The sequence below is a fragment of the Ambystoma mexicanum genome, chromosome 6q, assembly GCF_040938575.1.
Source record: "Ambystoma mexicanum isolate Mex_15411 chromosome 6q, UKY_AmexF1_1, whole genome shotgun sequence".
NCBI classification, from domain to species: Eukaryota; Metazoa; Chordata; class Amphibia; order Caudata; family Ambystomatidae; genus Ambystoma; species Ambystoma mexicanum.
The window spans coordinates 1,360,656,761-1,360,683,624 of record NC_090937.1 but is presented as its reverse complement, the minus strand read 5'-3'; the positions used below and the strand labels follow the sequence as shown (position 1 = coordinate 1,360,683,624).

Below are 26,864 nucleotides of genomic sequence, written 5' to 3'. Positions count from 1 at the left end.
TCCTTGCAGGCTATTACATCCGCTAGGTGGCTGAGTGAACTACAGACCTTGTGCTGTAAGCCCCCTTTCATGTGCTTTTTCCAGGAGAAAGTGTCACTCAGGGTAAGGCCTTGCTTCCTCCCCAGGGACATATCTGAATTTCACTTGTCACAGTCCATTGACCTTCCGGTCTTCTATCCTCCTCCTCACCTTTATAAGCAGGAGGAACGTTTACATCGTCTGGCCCCCAAGAGGGTGTTGAGTTACTATATCGCCAGGACATCTGATTTCAGGACAGCAGACCAGCTCGTTGTGGCTTTTTCTTTATCATGTAAGAGCCTGCCCATAACGAAGCAGACTTTATCCCGTTGGATAATTCTCTGCACAGATGAATGTTACCAGGCCGCTGGGAACGAATTACCAGCAGGCATCAGAGCCCATTCCACAAGGGGGGGTCTCTGCATCCACGGTATTGCAGCGGCAGGTCACGGTCCGGGAGATTTGCCGTGCTACGACATGGTCATCTTTACATACCTTTGCAAAGCACTATAGCCTTGATGTGGCTCACACTTCTGATATGCATTTTGGCAGGGCAGTGCTGCAAAATTTTTTAGTATGACTTTTTGCCTACCTCCTTCATTACTGTTTTAGGAGTCTATCTGATGAGGAATCTGCAGGAGAAAGCAATCCATTGAAGGAGAAATTACCTTACCGTAATGTTCTTTCTATGGAGACTTCTCCTGCAGATTCCTCATCTCCCCTCCCATCCTTCCCTGCTCAGAAAGTCGGTGGTTGCTGCGCATCTTTCTATTTAAAATAAGACGTTGTTTTGGTGATGGTCCTATGTGTCTGTTTTTCTGTCTTCCTGCCACAGGCTTACAACAAACATGTTTCTAATACTTCTCGTAGTGTTCTTTTTCAATTGTTCCTCCTTCGGAGGCCTATATCACTTCTTTTTTAAAGGGCTCATTAGTCCGTTTGTTCTCTGTTTTCCTATGCAGCCTGTGGTGCTCTGGAAAAAAGGGGGCACCGAGGTCGGGGTGTAGTGACGCGATACGTACACGATGCTTGACGTCATGTCCGGGGCCGACGACCAGATGCCAAGCAAGACGAATCGATGGTCGACGGCCGGGTCGAGGTTCACTACGCCCCCTATCAAAAAGATTCCTGAAGCAGCAAAGCTGGAGGGAATATCTATCAGAGGAGGAACCCTCGGGAGAATAATTCTTAGAAAGAACATTACTTTATTTATTTATAAAGCGCACCTTACCCTCAGGTATCTGGGCGCATTGCATAAGGTTACACATTGAATGACAGAGGTAAGAAACAGTGCAAGGAAATCGAAGGTCTGATGGTGCATGACTTATCAAGCCTAAACTTAGATAGGTTGGAAGGACAGTGTATGGCGTGCAATAAGCAGTTACTAGGCTCAGATCTGGCAGAGTAATTTAAAGGCAATTTGACATTTATACAGTCAGAGGCTTGTAGAAAAAGCAGTTAGTCTTAGTCTAGCTTGGAATGGCTCTGGGGAGGCAGTTTCTCACTTGCGCAATCAAAGGCACAGAGGGGAACTGATTAGCATGGCAAGGAAAGTAGACAAAGAATAAACAATTCTACGTTTGTCTTGGCATAAGCTGAGGCCTGATGGAAACAATTTCACACTTATGTAAGTGGTGGCATGGAAAGAAGCAATTTCACACTTTCGCAATCAGCGGCTCAGAAGGGAGCAGATTGGCATGTGTTAGGCAGAATCCTGTGCAATTCCCTTAGGGAGCACTGCAAAAAGATTAAGACTACAGGAGTAAGCAATAAACCCAATTGGTAGCAGTCTGCACCACCCAAATTTACCTGGTAGCTGTGGCTGAGCAGTCAGACCTCTCTCAAGAAGAGTAGGGCAGTATATAGAGTATACACAATAGGGCTAAAAACACAGTAGAGCAAACAAACACTGACCAGAGCTTTGTATCAAAAGTATGTATTTATTTATTTAAAACACACTTTAGGCAATACACTAGCACTCTAAATCAAAAGCAAGTTAAAACACAGTCAGGTAAAGCATACAGCCCTCCCTTGATAACTATTAGACAGAGCTAAAACACCACTATTTGTTAAAACAGATGTGATCGTGTAACCTAGATGGCAATCCAATAGTTAAGTTAAAGGGAGAAAAAAGGCAGGGCATAAAAATAAAACAGTTCCCCACACTTTTAGAAGTTCAAAGCAAGGGAATAAAGGCAGTATACACTGTAGAGCCAAAGTTCATAGGCCAGGCCCACTTTAAATGGAGCAAAGCGAAATGTGCCCCAGATCACACAGTTTAAAATGCACTAAAAGTCTTTGCAGAATGTTCAAAAGAGGTTGGGGCGGTTCAAGAAGTAAAGTTAGAAGGTCTGGAGCCAACCCAGTTGGAAAGCCAAGTATTTAAGGGTCACCTTGTGCAAACCGAAGAAAGGGGGGCCAGGCAGAACACAGTACCTTAAAGAGAGAGGAAGCTCCAGCGGTGGCAGTTGTTCCTGGCAGTGGTTGCAGTTTGTTGTTTCGACCAGGGGAAGAGAGGATCTTGTCGAGGAGGAAACTTGGAGTCATTGCACTGCCCAGGGATGAAACCAGCCGCAGAGTTCGTCGGTTAAAAGGTGTGTTCCTTTTATTCGCGGTCAAAGTGGTGAAGCTTGGCTATCCGGCCGCCGGGGTGCTTGGCACGGGCGATTCGACCAAGAAACGTCTTTGGAAGGCGAAAGGGGCGAACTGGTTGATCCCACCAACTCAAAGGAAGAAGACTCGTCCAGCAGAAGATCTTCTCTTGTCGTTGGGAAAGTGGTGAGTTTGTTGCAGCAGGGCTCCACCGGTGGTGTCGTCGTTGCAGATGGCTCAGCTTCTTCCCTCTTCGGATTCTTAGGTCCTGTGGCGACATCTGAAGTTCCAGTCCCAAAGGCCCTGATTTTATGCAGAAAAAGCCCCATTCAACAGCCTAGCTGTCACTCACACATGCTAAGTGGTGAGCCGGCCGGCTCACCACCGGGCCAATCAGAATAGAGTGCGACTTGGGTTGCTAAGGCAACAGAGTCCAGGGTGCCAATTCCCCTCCCCACACATCCTGTGGAACCCAGACAGAGTGGCACCATTTGGAGGGCTTCTGTGGAGAAGCCCGCCAAAAAGTGGAACAAAGGACTCGACCTTGGTTGGAGTTACAGAGACGGACACGAACGCCATTTTAAAAGAGTTCTGGCAAAAAGACCCAACCGTTGATTTAATATTAAATAAATAAACCAGCGGTATCTTTAACATTTGCACCAAAAAGTGGTGCGTTTAAAATCAATGGGAAAATCCCATAGGAAATATTCTGGTGGAATATTTTGCGTGGGAACCACTGCCACCAGCCAGAAACTCGACAAGGGGGGACTGGACAGTGCCCCCTTGGAAACAGACCCAGGGGCAATCGAATTAACCCCTTCCAGTACTTCCACAATATGATGGTTTGTACTGGTTCTGTTCACAATTTTGGACTAGTAAAGTCAATGGTGACTTTACATGCCCTGGGAGACAGTAGTCAGTCCCAGGGTATGGAGTCTATGTTTGGGGGTCACTATGACACCCCTGTGTTACTGCACTGAGGGTGCTGTGTAACACGCATGAAAAACATATGATACCCTATGGAGTAAAAGACCCCATAGCCCATAAGCACACAAAAAGTCAAAGACATACCTCAAATCATGCCTAAGAGTGGGAGGAAAAGAGTCTCACTCTTAGCAGGAGAAAAAAACAAACCCCAAAAATCCAGCAAAGCTGCTGGGGGACTCACAAGATTTGGGAAATTAGCCTTATAAGAGAATTCTCCCTAACAGCATGGCAAGGAACGTAGGCAAAAAGTAAACAATTTTAGAATTGACTAGGCTTAAGCAGATGCCTAAGGGAAACAATTTCACACGTATGTAGTCGGTGGCACAGAAAGAAGCTATTTCCCACTTTCCCAATGAGAGGCACAGAAGGAAGCAGATTGGCATGGCAAGGAACATAGGCGAAAAGTAAGCAATTCTACATTTGTCTTACCATAAGCAGAGGCCTGAGGGAAGCAATTTCGCACTTTCACAATCAAAGGCACCAAAGGGAGCAGATTGGCATGGTGTGACGTAGGCAAGGAATAAGCAATTTACCATTTACGCAGGAGGACAATTAGTATTGAAATGAGGTGTCTAGGGGAAGATAATTATCATTTGCAGAGTCGGTGATGAGGAGTAAACCGTTAGGATTCCAGCGTGGATAACAGTGTTATTTGGGGCCGGTAGTGGTAGCATTCATAAAACGAATTACCAGGCTAAGGCACATAAACAACAGTCAGTTAACATAAGCAATGATCAGTTGATCAGTTAGATACTTTACAGGCAAGCAGATATGCTGTGAATTTAGTCGATAGCATCCGAGGTGCAGAAGCGGGAGGTTTGCAGGTCAGCACAAGAGCAGGTGTCCACGGAAATAATAGTTAGTGACTTAGGTCGCTGTGCAGCGACACCAAATCACTGGCGAGCATCAGACGGAAAGAAGGGGCTTACGGCAAAATGCTTGTGGCAACAAGGCTTTCCGTGGTGCTGCGGGGTGTGTATCCTCTAAGTCTTACTGAAGGAGCCCTAAATTTGGGTTGGCGGTTCCACGGTCACTGGGTAGATAGATGAGGCAGTGGAGCAATTAGTCTGAGAAGAGGGCTCAGATACCTTTTGAATCTCACCAGAAAGGTTGTTGCACGTCGCAGTTGCTCCTTCTGCTTCAGGTGAAGCAGGGATCTCAATAGAGAGGGCTCCTGCCCTCTCGGCGTAGCTGCAGTGAGTGAGATGTGTAGTGAGGCACAGACAGGGCCTTCAGAGAAGCAGGCCTTAGGACTAGTGGGCCGGCTTCCGCCTACCGGCCAACGCGATTGGCTGATGTAGGGGAAGCTGGCCAATCAGAGTAAGTGGCAGTGACTCTTTCTAAAGTGCGAAGAGTGCAGTGGCCATTTTGGGATGGTAGATGATTCCTCGTATGTGTAATGAAAAATTGCTTTTCACACAGACTGGATAGAGATTAAACCACAGTGTGATTTAGAAGTTCAATGGAACAATGTCATCAAGGCAATGGCACAATTTGGGAGAGATGTCAGAGCGGGTGGGAAGAGGGCTCAGATACCTCTGAATCTCACCAAAAAGGTTGTTGCACGTCGCAGTTGCTCTTACTGCTTCTGATGAAGCAGGGATGCCGATGGAGAGGGCTCCTGCCCTCTCAGAGTAGCTGCAGTGAGTGAGATTACGGCAAGGTAATTTCTCCTTTGGGCCTCTTTGCCACCTTTAGGAGGCTACAGAATGGTTGCATTTTGAATCTCTATATGGCTGATGTGGGCAAGGAACTTGAGCAAGAGATCTTTATTTCCCCTAAGGATAACCCGGTGAAAATACACTGCATCACCTGCGCAGATGATGTTATTTTGCTCGAGTGTTCTCCTCTTGGACTGCAAAGTCTTTTGGTTGCTTTCCAGAACGACACTACAAAAATGATTTAGTCATTGATACCAATAAATCCCAAAATATTCAGCTACAGAGAAACAAAGCTATGAAATTGAACAATTCAAAACTGGAATGCATTAGTGAATTAAAAGATCTAGGGAAAACCATCACATCATTCCCCTAACGCCTTAGGCTTCTGACTATTTTGAAGGAAAAGATAACTCAGGTTAGAGCACAAATGAATTATATAGCCTATTGACACAGGACATTTTTTATCATTCCTGTGAACACTTTACGAGGGGAAGGTGATTCCGACATTTCTTTATTGATGTGAGAATTATCACCTTTTGGATCATTATAATCTGCCCTAACTAGAAGGCTTACTTCGGAGGAAATGATTAGGGTTACCTTTATGCGTAGCTTCAGCAGTAATTTGCTGTGAGTTGGGGCTTAAGTCATTGAACCTCCACTGATTGTGGAAAAAATTGATGCTTTGTAAAAACGTACTATTTCCCCCAGAGAATACCTTCTATGAGTGGATTGACAAGAGTGAGTCAGGAGAGACACCTCACTTTTGTAAGTAATTTTGTAGCTTATCTGCTTGAAAGAGGCATGACATTTTCGATGTATAGCTTTTGATAAGGCACAATTGGAGTGAAACCGGCAATGCTGTTACCACATTCAAACATTATTCTTTTTTTCACAACGAATGCAAGAAAACTGGTGAAAGGAATATGGTATGACATTCATTCATCGTCCATTTTCTTTTCCCTGCACTTTTTGCCGAAAAAGTTTTGCAGTGAAAAAAGATTGGAAAATATGGGGTGGGGCATATAATGGGTAGGGTGGGGTGGTGTATAGGGAATAAATATTAGGCGGAGGGGCTGGGGGGAGCCCCAATGCAAATAAAAACATATTTTTTTCAGCAAAACATTTTCGGCAAAATGTGCTGCAAAATAAAATTGGGCAAAGATGAACATAGAACCAGAAAGATGTACTTGTGCAAGTTTCCTTATCCAATTTCGAGGAGGATTATAATGAAATGTATTTTTAACTTACTGAACACAAGATTACTACAATGCACCAGGGCTAAAGCACCCTCTGAATCGGCTCTCTGTAGGTTTTGTGGGGTGATATTTACTATTGTTCTGGTATGCATAGGCAAATGTTCGACTTTTATGTTTCAGCCATTTAGTATGTGTTCCTTCCAATGTTTTCTCTGATGTTTTTTGGGCAAGGCTTTTGTGAGGATCCTCCCAGAATAAGACTTCTGCAGCTGTCTGGTTTTTTAAAAAAAAATTATTTGGTTAACTGAATATTGTGATTTAGTGTTTTTATAGAGAATGTTGATTTCTTGGTGGACTATACATTTGTCGTTTTGTCTCTTTTTTAATGATGGATTTAACCCTGTATGATAATGAATTTGTTTTTACTGTGAACTTAGATTTGTGTGATGAATATGTATTGTTTAATCTTTTTCAGTGTAAGGTTTATATAAAAAAGAAAACACAATACCCGAATTTTAGGCCTGACTTTGAAATCACATGATAGACAAACATGAAAATCCTAATAGAACCACGTACTTCTAAAAGAGAATGATTGTATCTTTATTTCCGCAATCATCAATGGAAGTCAACAGTTATCAGCATACTAATTGATGGGAGCCTTAAAATATATTCATTGTTTGGGACAAGCTTCCAGATTGTTTTTTATGATGTGAAGAAGAACATTTGAAATTGTAGAAAAAAAGCAAACCGTTTTTTGTGTCATATAAGCAAACCTGAAATACACTCCTCAAATGCCTGTGACATTTGGTTGTCTCTCTCCTCTTTCAACCCCTTCCACTTAAATGCCGTACATTAAAAGAAATAGGGGACAGGTGGCTAAACAATGCCAACAGAATGTGAGAAGAAAAACATTTTTAACAAGGACAACATGGTACTATAGAGTGAGTTAAGATTACCTCTCCAGGTTCACAAATCCATGCAGAGATATATGACCCTCCACACTTTAGTTGCACTGTCTCAAATGTGCCTACCGAATTGCTTCTCCTGATTAATGCATTATGTTCATCATTGGGGTTGGCTGGCAAACCTTCTTTTTAGATAGAGCAAATCCTAGAGCGGCAGAATAAAGATACTATTTTCGTTTTTTTGATTTGTAGCACAGCAGGTGTTTTGAGGGGAGTGGATCCTCCGACGTATTCCATATCTATGACAGTAATCACCACAGCTGTGCTGCTTCGGAATATCTTTCGGTGTCTGCGTCCTGCGTCGATGACTTTGATACGCCGCCCTTGAGGACCTCCTCCGACGGCCGACGCCACTGGATGTTATAAGTAGGACGCACGACGCCCGTAGCCTCAGTTCTGTTTTTTCCGCGAACGTGTTCGCTTCGGAGATCTTGGCGCGCCTCGACTCTTTGGAGTTTCTGTTCTTTCGGTTCTTCGGTCCTGTTCGTTTGTGAAGTTATCCTTCGTGATGTCTACCTCGTCTTCCACCCCGCGTCCGGGCTTTAAGAAGTGCGGGGACTGTGGGTCTAAGATGTCGGTGACGACTCGCACTATGCCTGCCTCTGGTGCCTCGGGGAGGCCCATGACACGGATGATTGTGTCGACTGCCAGTTGCTTACGTCCAAAGCATTGCGGGAGCCCAAGAAGAAACTGTCGGTAGGTAAGGTCTCCAAGCCACGGAAGTCAAGGTCTACGGGGCTTACGACGGACGATTCAAGGGGCGACTCTCTGCATCGTCGTCGGGAATCCAGTGGGTCTCGGTCCCGGAGTAGGTCCTGCCACTCCTCTGCCTCTTCGAGGCACTCCCGGAAGCGCCGTCATCGGTCGCCTTCCCCGTCCTCATCCGAGGACTCCGCCCGTCGGCGGGTCGCTTATCCCACCAAGCATGTGACGCCAGAGGAATGGGCTTCCTTCGGTAAGAAAATGCTAGCGATTCTCAAATCGCAGGGCACTGGTCCGTCCGCGCCTCCGAGTTGGGTCGGTCGTGATCGGTCGAGAGACACCGCTCGTACGCCTTTGGGCTCGGGTGGTCGGCACGATTCGCGGGAAAGGTCCCACTCGGACAAGGGGAAAAGTTCTTGTCATGCCCGTTCCAGGTCCCTGCCCTTGACGCGCTCGAGACCGTGTTCACCTGTGGTGTCTTGGAGGAAGACGTCGACGCCATCGGCGCCCAGGCTGTCGAGGGACACGCTCGGGGCTCCGCCCTCGAGGCCTGTGCCGACACTATCGATGCTGTCGGCGCCGCGTTCGGCGTCAACGCCGATTACTTGATGCCCTCAACGCCTTTTGGGGCTGTTTCGACGGGGGTACCCTCTAGAAAAGCTCTGGCCAAGGTGAAGCATGGCTTTGTTCCCCATTCTGTGCGCCCTCTTACCGCCATCTTGAGTACATTTCAGAGGTGGATGAGGGCTCTGATGATGGCATGGTTCCTGATACGGTGCCAGATGAGATTCTCTCGGGCATAGCCAAATTGAGAACCTGCGTCAGTCCCTGCACGACGCCAGTGGTCTGGACACCTCTCTGGAGGTGGAGTTTTGTAGGCCTGAGCCTGGCACTCATGCCGACTCCTCGTACCGGCGCCTTATATCTAGGGTCACCAAGTACTTGGGGTGGTCTGCTCCCCCAGGGGATTTTCTTCAGGATGACCTTACGGATATCCTCGACCAAGGTTCACCAACTGACCCGGTACTGCCGTTCCATATGGCTCTACTGAGGAGGGTCGCGACGGCTTGGACTGCTCCAGAGAGTCTCCCAACAGTGGGCAAGTCTTTGCCGCGAAAATACCGCCCAGCCAGTAGCGACCCCTGCTACTTGACCAAGCACCCCACTCCGGAGAGTTTGGTGGTGCAGGCGGCTACGGCCCCAGAAAAGCAGGCGTCGTATCCTACCATCCCTCCTGATAGGGACGACAAGCGTTTTGATGGTTGGGTGAAGAAAGTGTTTTCTTCAGGGGGTATGGCGCTTCAGGCGGCCAACTCTGTGTGTGCCTTGTCTCGTTTCATGCACACTCTGTGGAACTGTGTTTCCTTAGCGGCTGAACATATTCCCGAAGGGGATGAACAGGATGGTTTCCTTGCTATGGTCCAGGATGGCAAGGATGCCATTTGTGAGGTCGTTCAGTCGGGTTTGGGCAACGCAGATTGCGTCAGCCGGTCCATGGCGGCGAGCACCGTAATACACAGGTTTGCGTGGTTGCGGAAGTCGGGGTTTGCTCCTGATGTGCAGGCCCGGCTCCTCAACATGCCCTTTGACGGGGAACATCTTTTTGGAGGTTGCAGACCTCCAAAGCTGCAGCGAAGTCGTTGGGCGCTGCAGTTCGACAACCTCCGCCTTTTTGTCCTAGGGGACAGCAATGGAGGGGAGGTTCCTTTCGTTATTACTCATCCTTTGGTAAAGCGAGAGGAGCTGCCATTCAAATGGGCCACTGTAGGAGTGCCAGAGGTGGAAAACAAGGTACTCGAGGTGCCAAGGCCGCTTGGGCATTTGCCTCTTTGCCCTCAGGCAACGCCACAGCCGCTTCAGCTCAGTCATGAGGCCATGTCCCATGGTTCGCCGGTTGGGGGAAGGCTGGCGCAGCATCTTGTAGAGTGTCGTGCCATTACTTCAGATGTGTGGGTTCTGGAGGTCATAGCCCACGGCTACTGTCTTCCTTTCCGGCAGAGGCCTCACGACAATCCACCGGGGAATCTCTCTTTGTCTTGAAGAGTCCGGATCCGCTCCTTGCGCAGGAAATGCAATCCCTGCTGGAGAAAGGCGCCATAGAACTGGTGCCTGTAGCGGAGAGGAACAAGGGATGGTATTCCCCTATTTTTTGATCTCCAAGAAAGACGGGGGATTGAGACCCATCATGGACTTGCGCGGTTTGAACAAACTTCTCAGGAAGGACAAGTTCAAGATGGTTACTCTCTCTCAAGTCCTCCAGGGCCTTCAACTTCAGGACTGGTTGGTGTCTCTCGACCTCAAGGACGCTTATTTTCATGTGCCGATCCATCCAAAGCACAAGAAGTACCTGAGGTTTGCGGCTGGCGACTCGCACTTTCAGTTTCGTGTCCTGCCGTTCGGATTGACCTCCGCCCCGAGGGTCTTCACCAGGCTCATGATAGTGGTGGCAGCGCATCTCAGGAAAGGGGGGATTCACGTCTACCCCTACCTGGACGAGTGGTTGATCAGTGCGCGCTCTCCCGAGCAAGTCCTGGATCATCTGTCAGTCACCTGCCTCTCCCTCCACAAGCTGGGCTTCTCCCTCAACTTAAAGAAGTCCCATTTGACACCAACTCAGAGGCTCCTGTACATCGGAGAAGTGCTCGACACGTCCCTGGGGCAGTGTTTTCCTCCCCAGGAGAGGGCCATCACATTCAGCAGATGGTGCACAAATTTCAGCTTGCCCAGAGTCTCCCAGCGTTCAATTTCTTGAGATTGCTCGGTCTCATGGCATCCTGCATTCTTCTGGTGCCACAGGCCAGGTTGCGGATGAGATCTTTGCAATGGGCACTCAAGCTCCAGTGGTCTCAGTCCTCTGTTCAGGTGCCGTCCTCAGTCGCCCAGGACCTTCTGTGGTGGGCCGTCAAAGGCAATCTGATGAAGGGGGCTCCTTTTTGGCTACCCTGGCCAGAGGTGACGATCGTGACGGACGCATCCCTCACGGGATGGGGAGCTCATGCCAACGAGTTGACATCAGCGGTCGTTGGTCTCCGTCGGAGTCCAGACTCCATATCAATCTGTTGGAGCTGAAGGCCGTCTGGCTTGCCCTGAAGGCTTTTTTGCCGACTGTGCGAGGAAAGAATGTCCTGATCCTGACGGACAACACAGTGGCCATGCACTACCTCAACAAAAAGGGGGGGGCAGGGTCACTTCCTCTGTGCAGGGAGGCGATGCAGCTCTAGTTCTGGGCAATCCAGCAGGAAGTTTCGATCTTAGCAGTTCATCTGGCCGGAGACGAAAACGAGACGGCGGACGCTCTGAGCAGGCAGAGCGCAATCTCTCACGAGTGGGAGTTGGCTCAGGAGATTCTCCTGGAGATCTTCGCCCTTTGGGGGACCGCTCAAGTGGATCTCTTTGCCTCCAGTGTCAACCGGAAATACAAAAGGTTCTGCTCGCGGGAATTTCCTCCTCAGGAGACGCATTCGTGGTGGAGTGGTCTTACCCACTGATGTACTTGTTTCCTCCAATCCCCGTCATCCCGCAAGTGCTGTGGAGGTTACGAATGTTCAGTTCCCGGATAATCCTCATTTCTCCGGCGTGGGCCCGGAGGACGTGGTACCCGGACCTTCTCGACTTGTCCATCTGCCCTCCACGCCGTCTTCCCTACCGAAACAATCTGCTCTCACGGGAGGAGGGTCAGGCTCTCCATCCAGAGGTCAGATCCCTCAACCTTCACGCTTGGTTTCTGAAAGGTTGAGGTATAAGGATTGGGACATCCCTGAAGACGTGATGGAGGTGTTGCTTTCGGCCAGAAGGCCCGCAACTAAGTCCCTGTACCGTTGCCGTTGGCGAAAGTTTTGCGACTGGTGCAGGGTTAAGAATGTGGATCCTTTTGCATGTGACATTCCTGTGGTTCTGTCTTTTTTGCTTTCTTTAGCCCACAGGGGCTTGCAAGTGGGTACGGTTAAAGGTTACCTGGCGGCGCTGTCCATATTTAAGTGCTCGTCTGAAGAGTGTTCTTATTTTAAAATTCCTTTAATTTCTCAGTTTCTAAAAGGGCTCACTAATGTGTTCCCTCCGTCACCTTTCCAGGTGCCCGGTTGGGATTTGAACCTTGTCCTCAAGTTTCTGATGGGTGCTCCGTTTGAGCCTTTGCATTCTTGCCCTTTGAGACTGTTAACTCTTCAAACTGTATTTTTGGTTGCGGTCACTTCCGCTCGCAGAGTGAGTGAGTTACAGGCACTTTCAGTTAAGCCACCCTTCACTGTATTTCATAAGGACAGGGTTGTCCTTAGAGTTCGTCCTTCCTTTCTTCCGAAGGTGGTGTCGGAATTTCATTTAGGCCAGAAGGTTGTTCTTCTGGCATTTCATCCTCCTCCACATCCTGGTAAGGAAGAGGAGAGGCTCCATAGGCTCGATCCTAGGAGAGCTTTAAGCTTTTATATTTCACGCATGTCCCGGGTCAGAGTGGACGATCAACTCTTCATTGGTTACGCTGGTAAGCGTTTGGGACAAGGTGTGACTAAGCAGACTTTGTCTCGCTGGATTATTCTGGCTATTTCTGAGTGTTACCGCTTGGTGGCTAAGGACCCACCGGTCGGCTTGCAGGCCCATTCTACCAGGGGTATGGCTGCCTCTCCTGCCCTACAGAGGGGTGTTCCTATTCGTAACATCTGTGACGTTGCCACCTGGGCTTCGGTCCATACTTTTGTACGTCACTACTCCCTCGATTCCATCCGTGGGCAGGATCTGGCCTTTGGCAAGGCGGTCCTTTGCTCCGCAATTTGATTGGGCATTCTAAATTTCTTTTGCTAAATTCTTTTCCCACCTCCTTGCATTGGGACTGCTTTGGGAGTCTGTCATAGATATGGAATACGTCGGAGGACCCAATCCCTTCGAAGAACAAGTTACTCTCTTACCTGGTAACGTTCTTTCGATGGGATGGTCTGACGACGTATTCCATATCGCTCCCTCCCTGCCTTCCCCGCTACAGAATGTCTTATACGATTGCAGCTTACGTTTCCACAAGGCTTTGTGTGGTCAGACTGGCAGAAGGCTGGTGCCACACGTTCTGGGGGAAAAAACTACAACTGAGGCTATGGGCGTCGTGCGTCCTACTTATAACATCCAGTGACATTGGCCATCGGAGGAGGTCCTCGAGAACGGCGTATCGATGTCATCAACGCAGGACGCAGACGGCGAAAGATTTTCCGAAGCAGCACAGCTGTGGTGATTACTGTCATAGATATGGAATATGTCGTCGGACCATCCCATCGAAAGAACGTCACCAGGTAAGAGAGTATCTTGTTCTTCTAGCAAAAAAGGATTGAATACTCATATTTATCAACCTTACAGGTAGCAATGGCTAAACTTTCCTTGCTGGAATTTAGTACTGTGATGTGGCTTGTAAGCACAGGTCCTTTACAATAAGTGATTAATACACTGAGCTATCTTATGAACCATTGTGGCATTTAACCATATCATTATGTAAGTTGTGCTTTACTGAGTGCACAAACTGTATTTACTAGAATAAGCACAAAACACATTACAAGATTTATCCGATCCAAATTTAGTTGTCAACAACAGCCAGTCATCAGCTCAGGGGCTCAGCAGTGCTTAGAATGACATGTTATTTATGTTTCATAAATAATGGGCTTCTCCAGCATTGTATCTTTCATAGATTAACATGATTGAATTATTATTACCTGTTGCCAAACTGGGATTCCCTGGTAATGTACATTGCTAACAAAGCCTTTTGTAGTGCGTCCACCTAGCCAATGAGGTGGCAGGGCTTTAGCTCCACCCCACCCAGATGTCTTCAGATTTTCCACTGCAGTCTAAGTGGCTAGGGAATCCTCAGAACTCTCTGAGCCTTTTTCAATCAAAATTCTTTGATATTACTAATTTCTTTCCATAATCTATATGTTTTTTGGGAAGATCTTCAATTATTCTACCAACTGTTATACTGTTATGGTTTTAGCTACTGGTTGCTATCTAGGATGAGAAAATGTTGATTGGCTTGTCATCACTTGTCTCCTTGTGGTTATGGCTGAGGTAAGCAGGGAAGATGCTTCAAGGATTAAAAAATCATCCCTTTTCAAGGTCTCCACAGGGTGTGCAAAGAAAAACGTTTTTCTGAGGGATCCTCTCAAGCAATGCTTTTATTGTCTGAATCCTCATGACACAGAGACTTGTGAGGTATGTCCGACCTTCACCCAGAAAACTCTTCAGGATAGGCACAGGAGACTTCTTTATTTGAAAGAAGACGGGTGCCACTCCTATGATGAGGAATCTATCAGGACAGCCCTAGCCTCTCTGCGCAGAACTCCTTAGAAGCATGCTCCAGTGAGAAGCATGCTCCAGTGAAACAGAGAGCATGCTCCAGTGAAACAGAGAGCTTCCTGAGTGGGAAAGGGCACAGCCCCTCCTTCTAAGAGCAAGTTCAGTGGAGAAACACAAAAGGGGGGCTAATCTAGTGCAGAGAAGTGCCCCAAATCCACACTAAGCCACCCCTCGTCGAGGGAAACTCGTCTGCTGACGAGCAGAGCCTCAACTAAATAATTGTCCAGGAAGGTCAGCGGCTCAGGGGTCCTCCACAGGAAAATCGTCCATGGCACCGTCTATGATTACCAAATCACTGGAGCATGACAGAACGTATCCTGCTAGTTTATTAAATACAGATGGATGGTCCTTTAGATTCAGAATTATGCGAGTTGTAATAGTAGCATCTCCACTCGTGGGCAATTGTATGATGTTTGTCAAATGAATGTAGTTCTGTGAGCCTTAGTTCTCCCAATTTCAGGTACACTTACCAATTCTACAGCAGCATTACATTTTATATAAAGACTAGTTTACTTTGACAAAGATTGGGTGAATATGCTTCCACAAAGATTTGCTGTTTTATGTATAGGTTTTCTTTGACTCCTCAAAATGTCATTATTGTGAGTGCAGTTTTCCAAAACAAGCAGAGAACAAGCAAGGTGCAAAATATGTGCTATCCTAACAAAGCTATCCTCTAAAAAGACTTAACTTTCATATAGTGAGAGATGGCTGTTCTGTGTGAGACAACCAGGAGTTTGATCAAAGGTTTTTAAAACAAATATAATAAATATAAAAATAATTACAACAGATCAATTATGATGATAAAATGGCAGTTAATGCTAAAACGTTAGTGACCCATCTTTTAAAAAAATGTTAGTCTTATAAGTAATTGGGCCGCTGTTACAGTAAGATTGAAAACTAATTTGACATAAGATGATAGACGGAGTCTGTAGATAAAGGAAATGTGTTATATGAAAAATGATACATGTTTCAAAGTGCAGATTGATGCCTTTGATTTTAACGCTTGTGCAGTTAAGGGTATTGAAATGCTGATAAAATACCTGTCAAATACAGTCCTCAAAGCTAACCCTCAACTTTGGATGCAGATACGACATCTGCGTTTCAGTATGATAACCCAATATAATAGGATACGCCTTAATTGGAATCATTTTTTATACCGATATAGAAATCTGGAAATAGAGAAAGCCCAGATAATTATAGACATTTGGCATTCCAGCAACAATCTTGCAACTATAGTACTTTAAAAGGTGTAAAGTAATAAGCTGCTTAAATATATGCAAACTGTCTTTCATTAAAATTTTTCAACATGCCATAATATTCTCATATTAAAGGCATTATGGGCCTCATTACGATTAACCCGGTTTGGAAGAAATGCAGGTAAAACGGCAAGTACTACCGACTTTGGCATTTTTACCGGACCGGGTTACTCAGAGTCTGCCGGTAATGGCAGTGAACAACCAGCAGGTCTGACCTGCCAGTAGTTCAGGCCCCTACCGGCAGAAAATTCACTGAAGCACCAACACCGTTAACCATGGTGCTGGTGCTTCAGTGTTCCCAATCCTATGGAGTCCTATCTGATACCATGGGAATGGGGACTTACCGTTCTGCTGCTGCCCGTAATACCCCGGTAACACTGGGATATCGGGTGGCACAAACGGTAAACTGAGATTGCCGTGCCTACCAGCAATCTCGTAATGAGGCCCATTGTCTGCGAGAGCAAAAGAAAAATTAGGAACTTCCTTGTATGTGGCATATATCCACTATGGACGTGCCTTTGACAGTGTTAATAGAAATGCACTGTGGCTCCAAAAATGTGGTCTTTTCTTATGTATTTTGAATATGGTTTGTCAGCTTTATCCCAACATGGAAGTAAGAATTGGATTAGATGGCGGGCGAATTCAAAACAAAATCGAAACAAATGTTGGGCTTAAACAAGCCTGCGTTCTCGCTCTTTAATTTGTACACAGCAGACATAGAGGAACTTGAGAATTATTCCCTCTGATTGGGGAAAACTCACATAAGTCTAATGGCCTATGCAGATGATATTGTTCTGCACGACTATACATCGGTAGGCCTATAAAGATCTCTGATGGAAGTAGTAAATTACTCAAAATTGAATGGTCTTACTATACATTTCTGTACTTCGGTACGAAGAGAACATCTCTGCATACACAATGGATTTTGTATAACACCAGAAAGGAACTTCTGTCAGATTATGTCTATTTGGGAATTCTCATATCGAGGTGGAAAAGTGATGAAGATCATTATGCATATCCTAAGATGAAAATCATGAGAAAACCAGGTACCATAAAGAGTTTCATTAAGGCCTACTATGCATATAGGTGCTATTAGAAGTATATAAACAGAGCCTTGTACCAAGCATTTTACATGGCTTAGCATATTCTAATATGTATAAAATGAAATGGTTGGCGCATTTAGAGTACAAAAAGAATTGTCTCATTATATCATTACATAACACATTATTTCATTATATCATTAAGAAACACATATTATAGGGAACGACTCAAGTACCAGTGGATTTGTGCATGCAAATGTTTCTATTACCGAAAGATTCCAAAACGGTCCAATAGAGCTGGTTGTTTTTTTGTGTTTGCGCCCAGCATATCAATTAATTGTACTAGTTTTAGGGGTGCAGTGAAATTTGCTTTTGATGTCAGAATATGAATCTGCCAGGCAGACATGTGTTGAGTGAACCATGGAGAAACAATGCCCCTCTGTTGTGTTGCTTGACAGAACTGTTTAATGTAGTTTCCATCTGAGGGACCCATGTTTTTCCCTGTGCTATGACAGATATCACTAAGACTCTCTGGCTTTCTGTGTAGTATATTATCGTTGGCCATTGCAAGTTGAAGTGGACTAGGGATGCCGAATAGACTTTTTTTACTCAGATAGCAATATTGGTTAAATATCCAATTTCCACCAGAAATCAAATTAGACATAATTTTCTACTTGATGGAGATAGAGAGTGGCGAATATCTTTTTTTATTTAATTGATTAATTTTTTTAATCAAAAGTTTGACTTCTATTAAGAATCAATTGTTTTCTGCCACAAATTATTGTTTTTACCAGGCTAAATGATAACAATAATTACGGTTATATAGCAAACAATATTTAAACCCAAACCCCATTGAGTAAAATCTTTGACGAATTTAGTTCACCCATGCTACCACAAAGCTCATACTTCTTCATATCAATACATGTAGTGCTTAATTTTGTTTAAAAATACTTCCAACAACCAAACCACCATGCTAGATTGGGGGAAGCAGGGATTTATGTATGGATCATGTGCATGTTTTGAATGTATAATGCGCAAGCCTAACTGGTAAGCAATGGAGCGTGCTACACAAGTGACACACCAGTGGGGATATAGGTAGACATCTGCTGTAACTTGATTTGACCTGTGTCTGTGGTAGACTTTCTTTTGACTGAACTAAGAGATGGGTTTACCTTCCCTGTGCAGTAGTGCCGAACCACCTTTACATGTAAAATACCTTTTTATGGACTGTAATATTAAAGGAGTATATTTGTTTCCCATTTGCACAGTGGTCTGTCACAGCATATCAATGCCATACTATACTTATTTATCTAATTCATGATGTAAAGTTGTTTTAACGTACATTTATATATTTGATATATATATATATTTTCTCTTAGGATTCCAAATGGGTAGAGGAAAAACAACAACTCCTCCGGACAAACCAAGAGTTGGTAGAAAAGGTGATTATTATTTGTTTCCAGGCAATATCCACTTTGGCCATTTGTTTTCTGAGTGCTTGTGGTAGGCATGAGTTAAAGGCAAAATGGCTTCAGAGAAAAAGCTTTTGAGTCACAAAGGGAAAATACATGTCATCCCTTAGCAGTCACAGTGCGTACTCATTGAGTGTCTATAGAGAGAAATTATGATTACAATAAACAACTTGTAGTTGAAAGTTTGAAAACGTTTTGTATTTGTATTTGGTTTTTATTCGAGACTTATGTACCGCTTTAATCGAAAGCGCTGTGCATAACAACAACATAAAAACAGTACAATGGTATGAAGCTATGACATAGATTGCCTGTGATCAACCTTGTTCGATTAGGTGAGATTTCAGAGATGTACGAGTAGAGAGTGATAGTGCGTAAAGGGAGCGGAAGAGCACTCCAGTGCAGTGGGTCAAAGAAGAGAGAATGTGCGAAAAGGTGACTGTGTACAGGGGGGAACTGGTGCTACACGAAGAAACTGAAAGCTAGAACAAAGAGAACGGGAAGGGGTATAGAATGATACAAGCGAGGAGAGATAGTCAGAAGCAAAGCCCTTAAATGCTTTAAAGAAAAGACATACAAAATTAAATTTGAGCTGAGCTTGGAAGGAGAGCTAGCCAAGTGTGAGAAGAGCAGAAGAAATAGAATCACGTGAAGTCAAGCAGAAAAGTACACAAATAGCAGCACTGAAAACAGATTTCAGAGGGGGGAGACAGGAAATAGGGAGAACAAAGAGCGTAGAAGAACAATAGAATAGGAGTGAGCAAATTAAGAAAGATATCAATACTTTGGTTGCATGAAATGTCAGGAAGGAACAAACATTTTTCGAATGTTGAATAGATGATAGCGACAGGCGCGAGAGGAGATGTGATGTTTGAAGGATAGAGTAGAGCCAAAGTGAAGTCGCAGATTACGGGCGATAGATGAGATAGGGAGCTGAGAGGGAGGACATGATATAGAAGAGGGAGGTAAAGGTGGGGGAATAGTAGGAGTACTTCAGTTTTAGTGGTGTGAAGTGTAAGATAGTGAGAGGACATCCAGGATTTAATAATGCCAGTAATCAAGAGGACAGTTGATTGGGTATTTCAGATGAAAAAGAGGAGAAGGAAAGGAAAAGCTGAGTATCATCAGCATAGAAATGATGGGATAGGCTATAGGGGCGAAATCATTTTAGCTAAGGGGCACGTGTAGATCGAGAATAGAAAAGAGCCAAGAACTGGTCCTTGCGGGACACCATGGGCAAGAGAGAAGCAGTCCAAGGTTGTCCCTCCTCATGAGACATAGAATGTCTGCTGTGACAGATAGGATCTAAACCAAGAAAGAACAGAGCCCGAAAAACAACATTTTGCCTATCACTTCTGCTTTTAAAATTGCACATGTGTGTATATGCTGATGTTCCTGTGATAATGTTGAGCTGAATAAGATACATGTGGCCGCATACATACTAAATACTACTAGCAGTAAATGACCACAATGCATAAAATACTTTCATGAATTGTATACATCAATTGCAGGGACAGGCGTAGCCCCCTGAGGTACTTAACATTCCTAGAATGGTGTAGGCACCCTTTCTAACATCCAATGCAGGTAGTGGCACCTAATGTTGATTGTACCTTGTTTAGAATCAGCTTACTGTACCGTTCAGCTGCTTTCCTTGTTTAGGTATTATCGTTTTTAATGGCGATTACTGGTGGAAATGTATTTACCACAGGAGGTAATACTTTTACCACTGTTTGTAATACATTTACCCCCCAGCAATTTTAAAATCTGTATTCATTTTAACACAGGCAGTTTTCAATGTTTTCTGTCGCTTTCTTTAAAATAAAATATTTTGCAGTAAATGCAACTTACTACTAGTAGTAATTATACTGCCCTTTCTGTAAGGGTGTCCCTGGGCTCAATATAGGGACTGAATGCATCTCTGTGGGGCAAGTCAAGGAGCAGTATATGATGTATCACAGCAAGACAACAACTGATACCAATAATCGGGTTCGTGTCTTCTGCATTCAAAAGAGGCTGCCCTCAGATTGATTTTCAGCCTAAATATAATATACATTGGCAACCACATACTCTTGTTTTACTTTGACCTTATGAAATGACCCCAAAGGCCTGGTCTAAAAGAAACAGTCACACAAAGAGCTTGGTTCTACCACCAACTTCCACCATTAGGCTTCAGGTCTGGACACAGCATAGAGAGAGAGAGAGGGAGAGCTGATCGGTCTCTGGCTGATATTCGTGGCATGGTTGACATCTATCCAGCATGTGGTGGCTTCGAATTGTTTCTTGGAAAGACATGCATCTTTCATCAAGGATTTACAGAGAAGGATAGTTTGGGTGAATGTGCTTGTTTGCCTTTGCCAGTGACAAAAACTTTGCCCGTTACATTCCTCTTTTTTTCAGGGGTAATCCATTCCCCACTTCCCCCAACCATCTATTCTCCATTCATTTAGCTCCCTGTATGGCAGAGGTAAACAGGAAAACCACGGACAGCTGTATTGCTGTTTGCAAAACTAGGCCATCAAAAGGATAGCGCTGCCCTCCTTAGGTCACGGAGTTCATCAGAGGATAGCATTGGTCTCTATGATGTTCAATCTCTTTATACTGCAGTACAATACTGTGGATATGTAAAACTAACTGAGAGCCCTTTCTGCCTATTCAACCTTCTCTGACAATCCCAAAACATGTATCTCAGTAATGGTGTGATGCAGCTTTGAATTAAATTCTATTAAGGCTTACATAACTGTTGTATGCTTCTGGATCAAGAAGGAGAAATCGTTGCCACCCCAACAAAATATGCTTTATCAAAGGATTTGGTGATCCTTTGTGTCTAACCACAGGCATTACCAAACAGGCCAACTTGGTCTGTATATCCATAATCCAGCTTTGAGATTTAAAAATGGGTATTTCCTTTCATCCCTTAACCCTTCTCTCCCCACCTAATGTCCCCAGCTACGGTCCCCTGAGTGGACCTGTAAGACAGCTAGTCGTTTAATACATTTTTTAAAGAGTGATTACCATCTATCCTTGTTGGGGAAAGGCCCATCCTATTCTCTTTCGGCCCTCTCTGCAAGAGGTAAGCAACACTATTACGTACCATTTAAGCACTAGATTCCATATATGTGAAAAAAAGTCATATTTGAGAACTGATCATATTGCTCCATCTCCATCTATGGGCACATTTAAGTTCAAAATAGCCACATATGGCAAGCAAATGTTCTCCATAGAAGGGCTGCAGCAATGGAAACTCTTGCCAGCCTGTATCCAATTGTAGGATGGCCGACCTATTCTCAAACTGCCATTTTCTGCTCTTCCAAAAGGTTTTTCTCCACGCAAACATGCTGCCTTTCCGACAATTATCCCTCAGTTCACTCAATAACAGTGACTGTATAAAGAGTCTATTCCAGTTAGTATCTTTCAGCATTGTGGTTTCTGTGCAACCATGTAAATTGATTTTTCCTGACTTTTCTGCAGATGAAATCATAATATTGGATTTGTTTACATTAACTGTAGGGTTAAGTCTCTCTGTATAAAATTATAACCTTGTAAATTGACGTTGAAGAGCCACCAGTGTCTGGTCCAATATAACTAAATCATGGTGTATAAAAGCCACACCAATGAAAGACCACCCAACATCGGAGGAAACAAGTGCACCTGACTTGGGTAGTCAACTAAATCCATAATGTAGAGGTTAAATGAAGCAGGGGCCAAAATGCACCCCTGCTTTAGTCCTCTAAAGGTGGGGATATATCTCGACAAAAGGCCTTGCTGGTTCAGCCTCACCTAGATTGAGGTTTCAGTATTCAAAGCCTTTATCAGAGCTAAAAGATTTAAACGGCAACCCCAATTATACAACTTGGTAAAAAGCAGTGCTCGGTTCACTGAATCAAATGCCAGTCTGAAGTCTATAAATCCTAAGTAGACCGGTTGACCTGAATGGTAAAACCTTTTTCTTTAACAATGAGAGAGCCATCAAGTTAATATAGATTCCTAAGCCTGCCACAACAACCCGATTGACTAGAGTCAAAGCACTTAACCTCCTTGACCCACTTAAGCAGATCTCTCAGAACTAGTCTGACAAAGATCTTGGCCGGGCATCGAGGAGGGCTATTGGGCGGTAACACTACGGATCTTCCGTCTGGCCTTTTTTAAAAATTGGGACTATTATTGATGTTTTCCAAGAAGATGCCATCGAGTTCATTACAAGAACCTTAGAAAACATGGTCATCATAATTTCCACCCAGGCCTCCGGATGGGACTTAAAAATTGCATTAGATAGCCTATTGGGCCCCAGGGCTCTTGAATTACTGGACTTCTTAATGTAATATAACAAATCATCCCAGTCAAAAGATAACTCCCAAGAGCACGGCACCAAACAAAAGATAATAGAAAAATAAACAACCCAGCCTTCTTCATCAATCGGGTTCAATTGCAGAGGCAGCTGTAGGTTAACCCTATTAGAATTCAAAATAGTCCAAATTTCTGCACTCTTTTTAGAACGTAATGCCTTTAGCATTAGTTGTGCATCACTAAGCACCAGCTTGGCCTGGTGACCGCTACACCAATTCCTATATTTCAGATTTAGTGCCTTAATTTCCAATTAACTTGATTGACTATTTCTTGCCAATGAGGCCCTTATTTTAGATCTCAATGTACTTTTCTTAGATTGGACTTCAGCATCAAAAACATGCTTACAAGAGTATAGGTTTCGGGCAAAGGGAACCATCTTCACAGAGAAAGCATTGAGACAAGAGGTATAGCCTACATTGGGCCTCATTCCGAGTATGGCGGTAAGGAATACCGGTCACCGTTAACGAGACCGGTGCCGGTAATCCCTTACCGCCACATTCTGAGTTCCCTTTGCGCCCCCGTCCTTAACGCCTGCTTTTAGCAGGCGTTAGGAACGAGGGCGCAAAGGGGCTTTTAAGCCAATAACGGTGACCGTAAAGTACGGTCACCGTTATTTGCAATTTCCCCATTCCCATTGAGCCCTATGGGGGCTCATTTGGGAATGGGGAAGACCCCTGGGGAATGGGAAATTACTGCCCTGGTCAACTCGGAATAGGGCGGTAATTTCCCATTCCACCAGGGCGGTGCCGGTACGGGTCCGGCGCCGACCAAGGCGCTAATAGCGGCATTGGTTAGCGCCAGACTCGGAATGAGGCCCATTGTCCTCAAAACCCACACGTTGAATTGATGAACATATATTTATCAACCGTGAGCGCAGGGCAGATAATGACCGCTGGGACCATGTAAAATAATTTCTTCCTGAAGAGACCTGGAAGCTCTGACGATAGAAATCATTCATTTGAAGTGGAATGAGGTCAATTCAACTGACCACTTACAAACTGTGATCACTTTTTATCTGGGGTGTTATAGAGAATTCTTCAACCCTTTCCAAAAACCCTTGAGAAACAAAAAATGTATCAATAATGGAAGACCCAGCCACACCTGCCAAGAAGGGCATGCGGAATATCTCCCTTAATGTTTCCATCCAGCCTATAAATGTCCCTATAGTCCATTAAGGCCAGGTTACGGAGGCCCTCCGGGATACATCTTATGTGGAAATCTCCCGCTATAATCACTGCCAAAAGATCCACATTCATAGTGCATATATTCAGTAATTTTATGATCATCTCAAAAAATGTGTCCTCACTAATGCCTATGGGATTCAACAAACATTTAAGAACGCATAGTACCCTGGTCGATCAGCGATCGCCTTAGTGGCTGGATTAAGAATTAAAGAATACCCATCCAAACTAGGGGACTCCCTCAGCCAGGTTTCCTGCAAAAACACTTTTTCCAAAGACCACAAGGGGTTATCTTTCCTTGAGAGAAGGTGCTTAAAGCCCATTGTAAAATATGTAATTACAAGATTTGTGCATGGCTAATGATAGCCGTATCTAGACATTAAAGCTCCTGGGAGCCAGGCCCAATCATCCCCTGAGTCAAGCCAGGCTGTCATTGTCGCGACTTCAATCGCACAGCTTATTGGAGATCGACTGTGAACATGTTACTCTTAAAGGCAGAAAAGAGGCCCGGTTCTCCTTTAAAGAGGAGGATATCCCTGTCAATCTATCCTCCACAATACGATGGACGATGGTAAAAGCTTTCCTTAAACTACATCCCAGAGACCCCATTTGCTCTCTAACTTTTAACAATTACTAAATTAGACAGGATATGGAGTCACACTCTACCCAATTCCCTTATACTAAGGAACTCCACTTGGGCAATGTCCCTGGACTGTATAGCCCTTAAAGGCATACTCTAGTAAAAAATTTTATTTCAAAAATAGATAGGCCACATTAAAAAAAAAATACTAGCATCCTCCGTATTAAAAGTTCCTATGTAAAATTTTGAGATATTTAAGCTCAAAAGCAAGCACAAGGGCGCCGCCATTTTGTGAAATGGAGGCCCTCCTGTGCTGGCTTTTGCGGCACTAATGAAGGAAAAGCCAGCCAGCTGTAGTAAACAAAGTCTACTGCTGGGTGGCTTTCCCTTCATTAGTGCCGGGACTCGGAGGACGCGGACCGGAGACCAGAGCAGGAAAGCTGCAGCTGAATCTCGGTAAGTGCTATTTTTTTTTACAAAAAATAAGCACTAACTGGGTTTTTTTTTCTAAGTTTTCCGGGCTGGAGGAGCCCGGAAAACTTAGAAATAAAACCGCAGCTTTAAAAACGTATTTATGTTTGCGGTCGCTTTTGAAGCAACCGCAAACATAAATACAACGTTATTGTGTTGGAAAACGCTGCGGTTTTAAAACCGCAGCGTTTTCCAACACAACCGTGTTGTGTCTGCCTGAATCTGCTTTTCCATTTGGGGCTCTCGGGCTCCCCACGGGGAGCCCGAGAGCCCCAAATGGAAAAGCAGATTCAGGCGGACACAACGCGGCATGGCGGAAAACAACCGCGTTATGTCCGCCGGAATCTGCTTTACCATTTGGGGCTCTCGGGCTCCCCACGGAGAGCCCGAGAGCCCCAAATGGAAAAGCAGATTCAGGCGGACACAACGGGGCATGGCGGAAAACAACCGCGTTGTGTCTGCCTGAATCTGCTTTTCCATTTGGGGCTCTCGGGGAGCCCGAGAGCCCCAAATGGAAAAGCAGATTCAGGCAGCCAACGTAGCATTTCCCATTTGGGGCTCTCGGGCTCCCCACGGGGAGCCCGAGAGCCCCAAATGGGAAATCAGCTGCAGGTAGAAACACTACGCGGCATGTTAACATAACCGCGTGTGTTTCTGCCTGCTGTGGCTTTCACTTTGGGTCTCCGGTGCTCAAACCCAAAGTGATAGCCACAGCAGGCAGAAACACACGCGGTTGTGTTGGAAAACACTGCGGTTTTTCTTTCCAAGTTTCTCAGGCTCCTCCGAGCCGGAGGAGCCTGAGAAACTTGGAACGAAAAACCGCAGCGTTTTCCAACACAATAACGTTGTATTTATGTTTGCGGTCGCTTCAAAAGCGACCGCAAACATAAATACAACGTTTTTAAAGCTGCGGTTTTATTTCTAAGTTTTCCGGGCTCCTCCAGCCCGGAAAACTTAGAAAAAAAACCGCAGCTAGTGCTTATTTTTTGTAAAAAAAATAGCACTTACCGAGATTCAGCTGCAGCTTTCCTGCTCTGGTCTCCGGTCCGCGTCCTCCGAGTCCCAGCACTAATGAAGGGAAAGCCACCCAGCGGTAGACTTTGTTTACTACAGCTGGCTGGCTTTTCCTTCATTAGTGCAGCAACAACAAAAGCCAGCACAGGAGGGCCTCCATTTCACAAAATGGCGGCCCCCCTGTGCTTGCTTTTTCGAATTTTGAGCTTGAATATCTCAAAATTTTACATAGGAACTTTTAAAACGGAGGATGCTAGTATTTTTTTTAATGTGGCCTATCTATTTTTGAAATACATTTTTTACTAGAGTATCCCTTTAAAGACTGGATCGAGTCAAATAGCCTCAACACATTTATTCTATTCAGCTAAAACCTATCCTGACAATCACCCACCCTTTCCAAAATCAGGATTCAAGCGTGCCCTGCATCATTTGTAATGAGTCCCACAGCCGGCTGAGACAATTTGAATCTAGAGTTAGATCTACCCTTAGCCCCTTGGGCCCACTGGGTCTCAGTTGGATTTAAATTTTTGCGCCCCCTGTTCCATACCTACCCCAGCCCCTCGAAACTGGTCCTTTGCCAAGAAGATATGTTGAGAAATCAGGAACATTGAGATTTTTCACACAAAAGCCTGTGACAGGTTGATTATGAAGTGCATCCAATATGAGTGTTCTCTTTAAACAATAATCTCTTGGAAGTGGCGGGGCAATGTTAGAGAAAAAAAACCTTAATAGGTGGTGCGAATTCTTCCATCACACCTCTTTCAATCGACTGATAATACTGGATATCATCTCAATATACAGAAACATTCAGCATTTCATCATTGACAAACAAATCTTGAGTACAGTCCAGATGCGGGCCAGCCCCCTTCTCCCACAGGGCAACCGGCTCAGTAATTACTATTTTCGTAAACTGTTTCTTTTGAATCGGTTTCTTCTTTTTCCCTCGGGCTTATCATCATTATTGCGTGGCGGTGTATTATAAAGAATATAAAGAAACTTCCTGGACCCACAAGATGTAGCTCCTGTTCCAGCCCTTTGATTTTTTCTCCTTTTTGGCTCGCACCCTA

The 26,864-nt window shown here is 44.9% G+C and overlaps 1 protein-coding gene and 1 long non-coding RNA gene across 3 annotated transcripts in view; one reads left to right on the top strand and one right to left on the bottom strand.

The window, feature by feature from the left end:
• Positions 1 to 26,864, top strand: part of JAKMIP1 (janus kinase and microtubule interacting protein 1) — a 3,487,328-nt gene that overhangs the window by 2,906,627 nt on the left and 553,837 nt on the right. For both annotated transcript variants that reach the window (XM_069631978.1, XM_069631979.1), the window contains one exon: positions 18,118 to 18,180. In XM_069631978.1, the coding sequence (XP_069488079.1) occupies positions 18,118 to 18,180 (63 nt within the window). The remainder of the gene's footprint in view (positions 1 to 18,117; positions 18,181 to 26,864) is intronic.
• The window catches only part of LOC138516681 (uncharacterized), a 575,944-nt gene that overhangs the window by 65,519 nt on the left and 483,561 nt on the right, over positions 1 to 26,864 (bottom strand). The window lies entirely within an intron of this gene.